Source organism: Podarcis raffonei, chromosome Z (genome assembly GCF_027172205.1).
Source record: "Podarcis raffonei isolate rPodRaf1 chromosome Z, rPodRaf1.pri, whole genome shotgun sequence".
In the NCBI taxonomy this organism is placed as follows: Eukaryota; Metazoa; Chordata; class Lepidosauria; order Squamata; family Lacertidae; genus Podarcis; species Podarcis raffonei.
The window spans coordinates 47714808-47727462 of record NC_070621.1 but is presented as its reverse complement, the minus strand read 5'-3'; the positions used below and the strand labels follow the sequence as shown (position 1 = coordinate 47727462).

Below are 12655 nucleotides of genomic sequence, written 5' to 3'. Positions count from 1 at the left end.
GCTTCAAATTTGCCATTTGAAATAAGACTTGAACACTTTCGTGTGAGCTGAATTGGGGAGAGGGGTCTACGACTGAAGAGCCCTCCATGGAGAGGAGGACCACCTGCCATTCAGAGCGTTGGGGAATCTTCAGGTGATTAGTAAATGACACCCCATTGAATTCACCATCTTTGCAGTGGCTAATCTGCAGTATAATTTCTTCACTGTGGAACATTTCATGTGAAACAATAAGAGAAAAATTGGTACCGTGGACTGGATACAGTTATTCTTACACAGTATGCTATTTCCTGTGAATATAGCCAAGTGGGTCTTTTCTATGCTATGAATAATCAGCTAGTCTGTTGTCGGTTTCCCCCTTTCCAACAGCCAGAGTTACGAAATTGGAAAGATGGATAGGAAATACTCCAATGAAAAAGCAATGCAGGTGAGAAATCTTTGTAAACCACATGTAGCCCAATGGAGGAATCCGTTTTCCTCTGGGGTTAGAACGGATTCATTTATGCCAGCCTTTTGAGCTTATATATTCATTTATTTTTAATTGTAGGCTAAAGTACTGCGGTTGCTAAGTAATGTCTATCTGGATTCGGGGATAAGAGGTCATGAACAAAAAGCTCTTGTGGCTGTCACCATGGCTAATGAGGTGAGGGAGCAAGCAAACAGCTGTTTGAAAGACATGGGATTGAGTGAGTTGCTTGTGCTCTAAGCATATGGATTGGATTTGTTTCTGCTGAGAGTTAAGTGCTGCAGTCAGTGGAGCTACTCCAGAAACAGTATCTTTCCCCCAAGCCTCTTTGCGTTTATCACTAAACTCTACATTTCAGTCTGAAACAAAATTTTGTTCTATCTTCACCTTATGACTCAAACAACCTGCAAACAAGGGTTCACCATTAAACTTACATTTGGAAGCATTCGTTTTTCCATTAACTCCCCTCCTGGGTAATCTTGAACTTTTGGTCTGCAGAAGAGTCCTCTGTAACTTGAAAGCTTGTACACTACATTGTGAACATTGTTTGATCCTTATGAAAATTTTGTCACTGACCCTAAGAGTTATGTTATATTGAACCATTATGGCTGTATGATTTTAGCAGGAACATAGGGTTATGCAGTGATTTTGACACAATGCATCTGGTTTTCCATGAAGGTTGTGCACAGTTGCCAGACATTTAAGACTTCTTACACGGAATGGAGAATTCAGGGTTGCCTTACAAGGTGTGAGGCCCTTTGCTGTTTCACATAGAGACATGAGAATTCAGGGCTGCTCTGTGCAGCAGCTTTATTAGCAGTGTAGTACCAATTCCTACTCTCAAAGCAATAGCTGCATAATGTGCTTGGAAGAGTAATTTACCTGCTATTATTGCCCTGTCCAGGGGCAAAGGAGTCTTTTCCTTTTATCCCCTCTTCCCCTTGTAGCGGCAGAGTGAGGGAGTGGCTTCCATCCTTCTTTGCTCCTTCTTAGTTCATCTCCCAGGGGTCAGCAAACTTTTCCAGCAGGGGGCCAGTCCACTGTCCCTCAGACCTTGTGGGGGGGCTGGACTATATTTTTGGGGGGGGATGAACAAATTCCTATGCCCCAGAAATCACCCAGAGATGCATTTTAAATAAAACGACATTCTACTCATGTAAAAATGCAGTGATTTCCGGACCATCCACGGGCTGGATTGAGAAGGCGAATGGGCCAGATCTAGCCCCCGGGCCTTAGTTTGCCTACCCATGGTCTATCTGATTGTGGCCGATGCCAGCGTGGGAGTGGTGTGGGGAAGTATGGAGTTTATTTGTTTTGTTTACAAAAGAGCAGATGTGTCTGCACACCATACATTTAAAGCACATAACTTCCCCCAAAGGGTGTTGGGAACTATAACTTTGTAGGGGTAAACTTCAGTTCCCAGGATTTTGGGGGGGAAGTCAGGTGTTTTTAATGTATGGTGTGAATGCAGAGAGCGAACAGCATCCTCTTTCACCCCTTTAAATGATCTTTGGTGTGACAGGCAGCTGATACTCCTGGGGTCTCTGCTATCTCAGAAGAAGACGGGATATTGGAGACAGTAAAGAGGCAATTTCTCCTCTCCCACTCTCCATATGAGAATTCTGAAAAAAATAAAGAATATAGTTTTGAGGCTCTGGGATGAGAAATTATAATCGCAGTGCTGGCTGACTTGTTGCTAAGGATGTTTAAAATTATTCTAGGAGATTATTTAGAATATATATTTTGGGGAGTGCTGATGAGAGGGCCTTGACATTCTTTCAGAGTTATGAATAAGCTAAGCTCTGACAGCAGCCAGTTAAAAATATCCTGAATATGGTGAAGAATAGCTTGGCTGTCAAAATAATGTCTTGATTTCTTGATTTACAGGAAGATTTGCATCCAGCTGGTTTGTTCTTGAAAATTAGGATTCTCCTGAAAGGCGATGTGCTAGAGGCAGAACTTGGCGCAGGTACCATCCTTGGTTCAAAATAAGTCACATGTGGCATCATGCCTGTAAAGGAAGGTTGAGTTGTGAGGGAAAGTGCCAGGACTGTTTAATCTATGGCAACAGAGGCAACTTCATTTTATACTGCACGGTGTTCTAGTTGATGAGCCTCTTCTGTTTTTAACAAAGAGTATGAACTGCAAAGTAGAAAAATGGCTGTTTACAGTACAGGTGCTTGCACTCTCAGTCCATATTCACCCAAGTGAATATTTTCCTTCTTCAGTGCCATTAGCATAGATTTGGAGGGATATTTGTTTTTATACTATGCACATTCAGTATTTTCTGAGACCCCACCCAAGTTAATCAAATCAGCTACAATCCTGCCTATCTGGATTCTGTGATTAGCACTTGGAAATCAAAACCTGAACAGTATTGATGTTTCTGTCTGATTTTATCTTCCTCTCCACCCTTTGCTTTCAGTGACACACTAACCTTGCCACTTCCTTCCCTCTCCAGCTATTGATGAACTTCTGCGTCATGGGTTCACCCTGGATTTTTTTGTGGATGTGGCAAAACTGCTTCTGGAGCATGAGAGGTACAGCTATCTAAGGGATCCTGACCAGTAGTAGTTTTTCATCAAGCAGAATAGACGCTAAGGAAGACAAAGGAACTCAAATTATGACATGGCTTGTCATGGTAGAATTCCTTAAGAGAAAAATTACAGGAGTATTGGGAATGATGAGAAAATAAAGGGGCAATGGCTCTTTCATCTGGGCACATTTAGGTGCTCAAACCGTTTTGGAGAGATGTTTGGGTGAGCAGATTGAGGCCTGCAATTAGTATTATTGCAGGTGTACGTACATTTGGTGTATGCAGTTCTAAACGGTCTGTTGTCAGGATGGCAGTGTTTCATGACGCTTTTGGTGTGAGAGCATCAGAGAGTGGCTGAAATTTTCTCCCTTGAGAGGGCAATGTGGGTGGATAGGAATCTAGGTTCTTTTGCTATTGGAAACTCAATTCATGAATGCTACCTCCCTTTCTTGTTGCCAGTGACTGGCAGTCCATATGCCCAACCTGTTTGCATGTTCTTTGCATATCTAGGCAGACCATCGCGCTAGACTTTTTGGACTCACTTGCTGAGAGGTTTAAAGGATTCCCGGATTTTGGCAAAATCAGTCTTCTTCAGATTGAACTCCTGATACAGACAATGAATGAGTCGCTTGCCCAAAATATAATTGAAGGTGTTATTGCAGGTCTGTGCCAGTTTTCTTTTGATCATATTGGTCAGGCCTGTCTAAAAGGGGCAGTTTTTAAGAGGTATCTGAGAGAAGGCAAGGGGTGGTTTCTGCCAAACATCTACTGGCAGGGAGTTTTACAGGGCAGGGCCTGCACACTAAACGCTCAGTCCCTGATGAAGGCCAACCCCCAGAAGTGTCCCATCAGAGGATTTCAGTGACTGAAGGGGAGTATAAGGGATCAGGTGGTCCTTAAGGGGCTTCAGGCTCAGTAATGGTCCCCTTCCCCTTGTTGCAGCCCCCAGGCAGCAACTTCCTTTTTGCCATCCCACATGCCATTCCAGTTCAAGATATAGGAACTTCGGGAACTGGGAGCCCACAAATCAATTTCAGCAGCTCCATATGATAACAGTTAAGGCCAGTTAGTTTCTGTCTCTGCCCAGTTATTAACAATGACCTAGGCTTCTAGACAAATGTAAGCTGGTGGGTTTGTGGGGAAAGTGGGGCAGAGGAAGGTGGTTTTGAATCCCTGACCCACTTTTCCACTGCAAATGCTGTTGTCCTCCTCTTCCCTGGCTGTCCTGTCAGGAATGGGCCACACTGGTTCAGGATATATTGCTCTTAAGATTATCTTAAGCATATTTGCTTGGGTGAAAGTAACAGGTAGGACTTAACTTTGATTGAGCATTCTTAGAACCAGGCTTTATGTAAGATGCCAAGAGTCCAGCTTTAGATAAGGTCACATTTTAGTTTGGCTTTGAGGATTTATAATAGAGTGCACTTTGCTCCTGTCCTTGCAAATATGTTCGATGCTCTAAAATTGGTGAAGTGCTGAACTTTGTCTCCTCAGACCACAGCCAAGGAAAGTTTCTTCGTCCTGAAACACTGGATCACCTGCACCATGTTCTGTGGGACAGAGCTACCAAGTACTATAAGGTTTGGAGCCATGCAAAGTTTTTCTTCTTGTTTTCTTCTTGCACTGGCTCCCAGTGGAATACAGGGTCAGGTTTAAGGTGCTGGTTCTAACCTTTAAAGCCCTATTCGATCTGGGACTCTTGTACCTACGGGACCGCCTCTCCTGGTATGCCCCGCGGAGGACCTTATGGTCCACAAACAATAACATCTTGGAGGTCCCGGGCCTCAAGGAGGTTAATCTGGCCTTGACCAGAGCCAGGGCCTTTTCGGCCCTGGCCCCAGTCTGGTGGAACACTCTGTTGCAAGAGACCAGGGTCCTGCGGGACTTGACATCTTTCCGCAGGACCTGCAAGACAGAGCTGTTCCACCAGGCCTTTGGTCGGGGCTCAGTCTGACCCCTCTCCTTTTACAAGACCCTGCATACAGGTGGCCTCTCTAACTCTTCTCACTGGCTCATACAAATAGCTGAGCCTGGTGAGTACTTAAGGTTCCCAACCCCTATAGTTATAGTTATAATTTGCTGGTAGCCATCTGATCTTATTTTGATTTTAATCCGATTTTAAGCTGTATTTCAGTCGATTGCTGAATTTTATGTCTTAATGTATTATATATTTTTGATGTTAGCTGCCCTGAGCCCAGTTCTGGCCAGGGAGGGCAGGATATAAATTAATTTTTTTATTATTATTATTTGACTACCACATGTGGTTAACTCCTTATGTATGGTGAATGCAAGCAGTCTGTGGGCTGAACCCTGAATGTAGCATTCCTTTGGAACACCTTCCCACTCACCCTGCACTTTGCCAATATTTTGGGTATCTGAGCTTTCAAAATAAACAGGTGCAGGAATAAGTTTAGCAGACATGGACTGGTTATGAAATGAAATAAAATGCAGCCTCTTTCATTTTTTATACTCAAGGTTCCTAAGCCAGTATTTTTCAAGGGCTGTGTTAGTGGTTTTCAGCAAGGATTGTTGTGCTGGATTGCAGTACATACCTTTCAAAATGCAGGTGGTTCCCCAACTCTGAGATCTAAATAATCAGTGTTATCCTAGCCTGCTTGGCTTTGAAAAGTCACCATGCTCTCCAACCTCCTATTGATGAAGAGCAGAACAACTGCATACTTGTTCACAACCCATGAGCTTGGAACTCACAGAATACAATCAGTTTAAGACACAATGCTTATTTTCTAGGAAGAAAAGTATTATGAAGCCCTTGAGTGGTACACTTACTCATTCAAACTCTGCTCAGGCAGACAAATAGAGAACAACATTGCAAGTTTGGAAAGGAATATGGCTGCTTGCTTTCTTCGCTTGAAAGAGCCTCTCAAGGTATTTCTCAGCCTCAGGTGCTGATGTTTTTTCCAATTTAACCTTCTCCATGAGCTTATGGAAAGTCTTAAAATTTGCTACTGTTTAATATTATCAGGCCTGGGGTGTTTTGTGGGGTGGGGGTACGGGCAAATCTTCCTTTCGAAATGTGGGAGATGTAGCAGCCAAACCTAACATTGCTTATTCTTGCTACATAGTAAGATTAGGGGCTGACTGCCACAGAGCTGTGTGGCTGATTGGCAGGCACTCAGACCATAGAAATGCAATTAGTAGAGTGTGTGACGTCATTTCCCTTCCTCTCTTGAGTGGGAACAGTCAAAGATGTATTCCCCCCGCACCCCGCTCTTTGACCAGCTGTGCAGGAGGACGGATGTCCACTTGCTCCAGATCAGGCAGTATGCCTGAGACTGCTTTTACTGTAAATATATGTATTTTACTGCTGCTGTAGCTGAGAACCAGTGCAAGACTATGAGTAAGTATATCATATTTTAAGGCAGCCTCAACTTGTCCGATTTCTTTTTTAAGGGGGGTAAACGAAAAGAGGAAGTTGGCTTGCTTCGCAGCTGGACTTAATTAAAAGAAGGCCTGACAGCCAATTCCTTTAATTTTGCTGCTAAGGGTGGGACTTTTAAACTCTCTTCATCCCACACACGTGGGTGCCCGGAGAGATAAATTGCAGTTAATATATCCTCTCCTATCTATTAAAACCCATCCCGCAAGAAGGATGTTTTTTCTTTATTAATTTAATGTTGGAGATGTATGTTATGCCAGCCCAACAAAAGGTTGTTAGGAGCAAGGGCTGCAATCAGGTTTTGCATGTCTTGTCATCACCACCCAGTGATGGAAATCATTTGCCTTCAGAGAGGGAAGGGTACTTGTCCAAATTCCTCCTTGTGTTTAGGTTATTAAAGTTTAACATGAATTCATTTGAAAAATGAGGTTTCTCCTTGTATATATTTGTTTGGTAGTTGATAGCTGAAGCTATGGTTCTGTCACCCATGTGGTCTGTTGCAAAGGCACAGAAGGCTATACTGCAAACACCTAAAGGAACATCATTTCCAGCCCAGGCAACTGTTGCAGCCAGTTCTGCCTTGCTCATAAAAGCTCTTGGCATCCTCTGACCCTCACCTGTGGTCACAAACTTGTGCTTACACTTGACTACTCAGGAAACAAGGCTGTGTGCATGGCCCTTCCTCATGTGGTTCCAATTCATCTCCCCACCTCAAAAGCCTCTAATAGGAAGGTCTCATGTCCTGCTTGTTCTTTTCACCTGCATAGTTGCAGCAGCCGAGGCAGCCCCTTTTGCTAGAAACCTACAGTGCACAGCAGAGCATTGGATTGCACTCTTGTTCTATTTATTTGCAAAAGTATTTACACTCTTGCCCAAACATCAGTATATAGCAACATAGTAACAACACAAAGCAATCACTCAGGCAGCTGGCTTGGCTGCTCGAGATATTTTAGCATAGAACTTGCGAGACAAAATGCCCAACTTCTGAATGAGGCCAGCTGGGCCTCTGTAACATGGGAGACAACTAGCTGCCCTAGATGACTTCAATGATCAGGCTGGAATATAAGGGCTCAGGTTAAGATATCCTGGACCCCACGTTATTCAGAGCCTTGCCTATCAACACGAGACTTCAACCTGGACCAGTAGCTGCAAGCCTGCAGTGACACATTTTAATGAATTCAATGGGATTTAGTACTGAGCAGGCATGCCCAATCTAAATATTATTAATTATTTCATACTACTTAACAGACTGTCGCCATATGTATGCATTCAAACTGTGCACAGTTAAAAGTAATTTATTTGTTATTATTATTAACAACAACAAAAACTGGCTAAATGAAGCAACAGAACAGTAAGTTTTTTGTCTTGCGCGGTTAATCTAACCTTATGATGATAATAGTTTTTCCCAAGTCAAGGGTTGCCAACAGCTTCAAATATATAGGCACATTTTGAATTTTGAGAGCGTACAGGGGTGCCAGTCACAAAATGGCTACCACAAAGGAGGCGTGGCATAACACGAAATAACTGCTTTTGTCATATGATACAAAATTAGAGACAACCTTATATTTACTATTGGACGTCAACCATGTCATGCTAGTCCTTATTATGTAGATGACACCCACCCTCCCGGATACTGGTGCTGCCTAATATAGGATCATACTTGTAGTGTTGGAAGAGACTCTGAGGGTAATCTAGTCCAATCCCCTGCAACAGGAAACATTTCCTCAGGGCCAGGAAAGATATACGAGGTAGCCACACACCATTTTCATTTCACAGAAATCACTTGGAACAGACATGCACTTTTTGCTGCCTAACTTTCTTTCTAGGAGGGCTAGAGACTTAAAAAATAAAAAATAAAAAATAAAAATTAAATAAAAGAAAGCTCGAAACCTGGGGCACCTGCCCAGGACCACCACTAGAAGACTTCCTGGATGCCAGGCTGGTGGCTCTTGCCCTGTGAGTTCTCTGTGAAATGATGTAAATAATATCAATGTGTTCTGTGCATCCTGTGTGTTTAATTGTTGTTAGTTGTCCTTGCTTTAATACTTAATCAGCAATCCTGCTAATCCCTCTGTCTGCAGGCTAAGGAGGCCTTGAAGGAAGCAGAGAGGCACCATCCCAACTGCATATTTACTTATTTTTATTTCTATAAAATTGCCATCTTGGAGAATGACGTGGCAGCAGGTAAAAACAGAAGGTGGTGGAATATTTAGTCATATTTTCTGCTTTGGGATTTCCTATCTTGCCCAGGAGGACTTAGAGGTAAAAGTGGGTAGGGAACTTTGGGTTCTGTAGTTTTCTGTCCTTAAACTCATTAAACATTACAGCTTCTAACTTCAGCAAGCTGTCTCGTTGTCTTCTCTATACTTGTCCACAGCTATATTTGTAACAATACCGCCTTCTACAGGAATAGAATTCTGTTGTTGAAAAGGGTATGCAAGTTACGCAGAGGAAACTCTGCTTTCTGCCTCCCTTCTATGTAGGACTGCCAAACAGGTGTAGTGAAGCCACAACCATCCACTTTTTACAGTGTGGATTTGACCCTATGGAAATTGAAACCTAGAGCATCTTAAAGGGGAGAGAGACAGGCCCATGTCACATCCTAGCAATGAAGTAGTGAATGGTCAGTGTGAGTGGGATTGCCCAACATTATCTCATGGAATAATAGCATGCTTGAGCAACTTGACTTAGCATTCTTGATGTTACAGAGGGACAGAATTCACTGGCAATTATAGTGACGAGATCTGAGGCTTTGGAATCTGTTACGTCAGAACATGTCATCTAGCAGAATGATAAGGGGGGTACAGTGGTTTCAAGATTGTGTGTTTTTATCCGAGTCACGGCACAAAAAAAAAAGATTGTGTGTTTTTATTACTCACTTACTGCATTTATATCCCCTTTATATCCTCTAAGGAGCTCAAGGTAGCCTACATGGTTCTTCCTCTTCCCATTTTATAGGTCTCCCAGGTCCTATTACATCACTGTATGACTGCAGCACCATACTGGCTCTCTGTTTTGAGTGCCACGGTCAGTGACACTCATCTGGGAATGCCAGAAACTCTCTCTTATCTTAGAAAAGAGATACATAGTCATGATTAGATAAGGGTTTCCTATATTGATAGCATGCTTCTTTCCTGGTTGCAGTTATTGGGAGTATTTATATGAAATCTAACTGTAACTATTATCCCTATGTGTGTATACCATCGGTGGTTTTGACCACAGTTATTTGGTCACGTATTTGGAATCAGGATGGTATATTTTGGGATTTCAAATATACCACGTTAAATCCAAGTTTGTTTCTTTGTGTAAGGATGACAGTTGCTTTTTAGAGAACTTTTACACTTGCTACAGTCTCCAAACTGATTTGACTAGCAAGCCACTCAGAGAAATCTATCGGAGTGAGGAATATCCGAACTCTTAACATGCTGGTTCATACAGTAGAATCACATTACAAAAGCTAAGGCCATAATATCATCTTGAGAACCAGTGCTATTTTTCTAGAAAAGGAGATGTCAGAACTCACCATGAGTGCTTCCCTTGTTTTCCTATAATGGGCAACAGTGCCCACTTGAGAGGTGATGGAACTGATTTCCAGTGAGTTCCAGCTGAAAAAAGCCCTGCTGAGAACTGTGGTTTGTTAAAGGTGCCGAGAATTATACCCCATGAGGAGAAAGCTGCAGTTCCCAGAATTTTTGGGTTGAAGTCATGTGCTTCAAATGTGTGTTGAAGGTACTTGAAACATGTGGTGTGGATCTGCCTGTTTACCCCTGGACTTTGCTGAGCTCAGCTCACTGTCCTCTGTGCTGTAGTGAGATGCATGATATATCCAGTTATATTAGAGTTGTTATTTATGTGGGTTGCATCTATGCATATGCAGATCTGTCCTGGTTTGTCCTTGCTTTTGGTTATACATACAGAGCTAAACACACTCCATCTGTGGATTATTTGGCAAAAAAATGGAATGCCTGGCCTTTGAAGGGATCAGATTAGGGGTTTAGTAACCATAGTAATGAGCACAGTGGATAGACAAGCCATGTACTTTCACAACTATAGGAGCACTTTGTTGCCTCAGGATAGGACACCTGTATGCCTTGAACAACCAGCTGCTGATCTGAGAAACCACAACCGCTCTTGTATGAACTAGTACAGCCTATCATTAATGTCTTCCCTGTTCCCTCACCTCCACCTTCTTCTTCATTTTTTTAAGCTTCCCATGCAATTGATGAAATGGAAAGGACCGTAACGGACCCAGACTCAACGACCTGGATGTCAGAACGAAGTTTGGCTAACCTCTTGAAATTAGCTGCCCAGTTTGCTTTAGAGGTAAAAAAAAAAAGTTGGGGGGCTTCTGTCCTGATTTTCTGTCCTGATTTTCATATAAGTGAAGCACCTGCACCTTGTCTTTCTTTATTAAACTTCCGCAGGTCTACTTTGCAGAGAAATGCATTGGGTCTAGAAAATTTGGTTTTCTTTCTCTGGCTTTGTTCTTAGTAGCCCTTGCTGGTGTGCATGCGCACATAAATCAGTGTGTGGCATTTGACCCCTTTCGCTTCTGTGGGAGAGCTCCCACTTACGATATTAAATGGGCTTAATAAATACTTCCATGGTTGCTTGAGATCGGGTACACAAAACAGACTAACATATCCTGGGGACGGCCATAGCTCAGAGTGTCTACTTTGTATTCAGAAGGTCCCTGGCTCAATCTGCAATGGCACCTGAAGTTTGGGGTGCCTGAAATCCTGCCAATCTGCATAGGCAAGATTGAGGTCAATGGGCCAATAGTCTGACTCAGCATAAGGCAGCGTCCTACATTCCCATGTCTCTCCCAGCGCTACCTAGGTATCTAGATTGCAGAATTCTAGCATTAGAAGGGACCGCAAGGGTCATCTAGTCCAACCCCCTGTAACGCGGGCATCTTTTTGTTTGTTTTATACACCTCCCACCATATGAAAATTTTGCAGTAGTGTACAAAGAGAGATAAGAAGATAAAACTAAAATACAGAGTTAAGGCAGAGTTAACTTGTGTCTGTGAGGTCAGCATAGACAATTTCCAGCAATGCTATCCGGACAAAGCCTGTTGATTTTTTTTTTCTTTTAAGAAGTCTTAAGGAGGCTCCTGAAAGAGCAGGTTGTTGCCACCATTCTAGTTTCATGGGGGTAATGTATTTACAAAGTGTGGGTGCCACCACCTGTAAAGCTCTGCCCCAGGCAGTCATTTAAATGAACTTCCAGGGACCGTGGCCCTTATAAGAGGACCTCACTTGATGAACTTTTAATTGCTTTTGCTTACCAGAGACTGTGCCAAGACATTTCATTTCTGCTATGTTTGAATTCATGGTACTCCAGTCTTGCACTGTGACAGCAAATTCCTTTGATTGTATGTGAATGCCCAGCAAGTACCATATTTTTCTGTGTATAAGTTGCTCCAGTGTATAAGATGCCCCCTATTTTGGGGGACTCAAATTTAAGAAAATGGGGGGGGGATGCTGAAAATCACTAACTCAACTGACAAATGCTGACAATCGCTCACATCACTGAAGCCAACAGCAGCCAGCAATTGCACGCCCAATTGACACAGCAGCAGCCAATCCAAAGCAGCCCTTGCAGCAGCAACCAATCACCCGCCCAATTACCGCAGCCGCCACCAATCCAAAGCAGCCCTTGCGGCAGCAACCAATCACCCACCAAATCGCCACTGACAAGTTCTTGCTCTGCTCATGGCTGCAACCAATCACCAGTCCCCCCCATGCACTATCCGTGTATAAGATGACCCCCATTTTTTAACATTATTTTAGAGTAAAAAAAACCCGTCTTATATACGGGAAAGTACGGTACTTGAATTCACTTAGGAAGTTGCATTTACACAGACTCGGACTATTGGCCAATCTAATTCAGTACTGTCTATCCTCACTGACCAGCAATGGCTTTCCAGAGTTTTCAGGTAGCCTTTACCTGCAGATGCTGAGAACTGAAGCTGAGCTCAGAGCAGATGCTCCACCACTGAGCTGTGGCACTTCCTTCCACATCCTCAGTTAAAAATGGTGGCAAGCCATCTGTTGCTTTTTATGCCCTGAAATGAGCTCTGGTAACACCCAGCAGTCCACAGGTGCACTCCCTAACCTGGAAACTGGAAACTTTCAACCTGTTAGTTCAGAAACCAGCTGCTTCATTTCCAGTCTGCAATTGTGTGGTGCAGTTCAGCAGAAGTGGTCTTTGTTCCTTGCTACCAAATACATCTGTATGGGGAAGGGGGGAATGA

The 12655-nt window shown here is 43.1% G+C and overlaps 1 protein-coding gene across 5 annotated transcripts in view; it reads left to right on the top strand.

Annotated features, from left to right (window-relative positions):
* Positions 1-12655, top strand: part of TEX11 (testis expressed 11) — a 45472-nt gene that overhangs the window by 15559 nt on the left and 17258 nt on the right. For 4 of the 5 annotated variants that reach the window (XR_008328517.1, XM_053373989.1, XM_053373987.1 and 1 more), the window contains 9 exons: positions 367-424; positions 545-640; positions 2351-2432; positions 2925-3003; positions 3510-3661; positions 4494-4579; positions 5748-5885; positions 8478-8580; positions 10604-10719. Coding sequence is in view for 4 of the 5 variants with exons in the window: in XM_053373989.1 (XP_053229964.1) it covers positions 367-424; positions 545-640; positions 2351-2432; positions 2925-3003; positions 3510-3661; positions 4494-4579; positions 5748-5885; positions 8478-8580; positions 10604-10719 (910 nt within the window). In the remaining variant the exon portion in view is untranslated. The remainder of the gene's footprint in view (positions 1-366; positions 425-544; positions 641-2350; positions 2433-2924; positions 3004-3509; positions 3662-4493; positions 4580-5747; positions 5886-8477; positions 8581-10603; positions 10720-12655) is intronic. The other variant, XM_053373990.1, reaches the window with a different exon arrangement.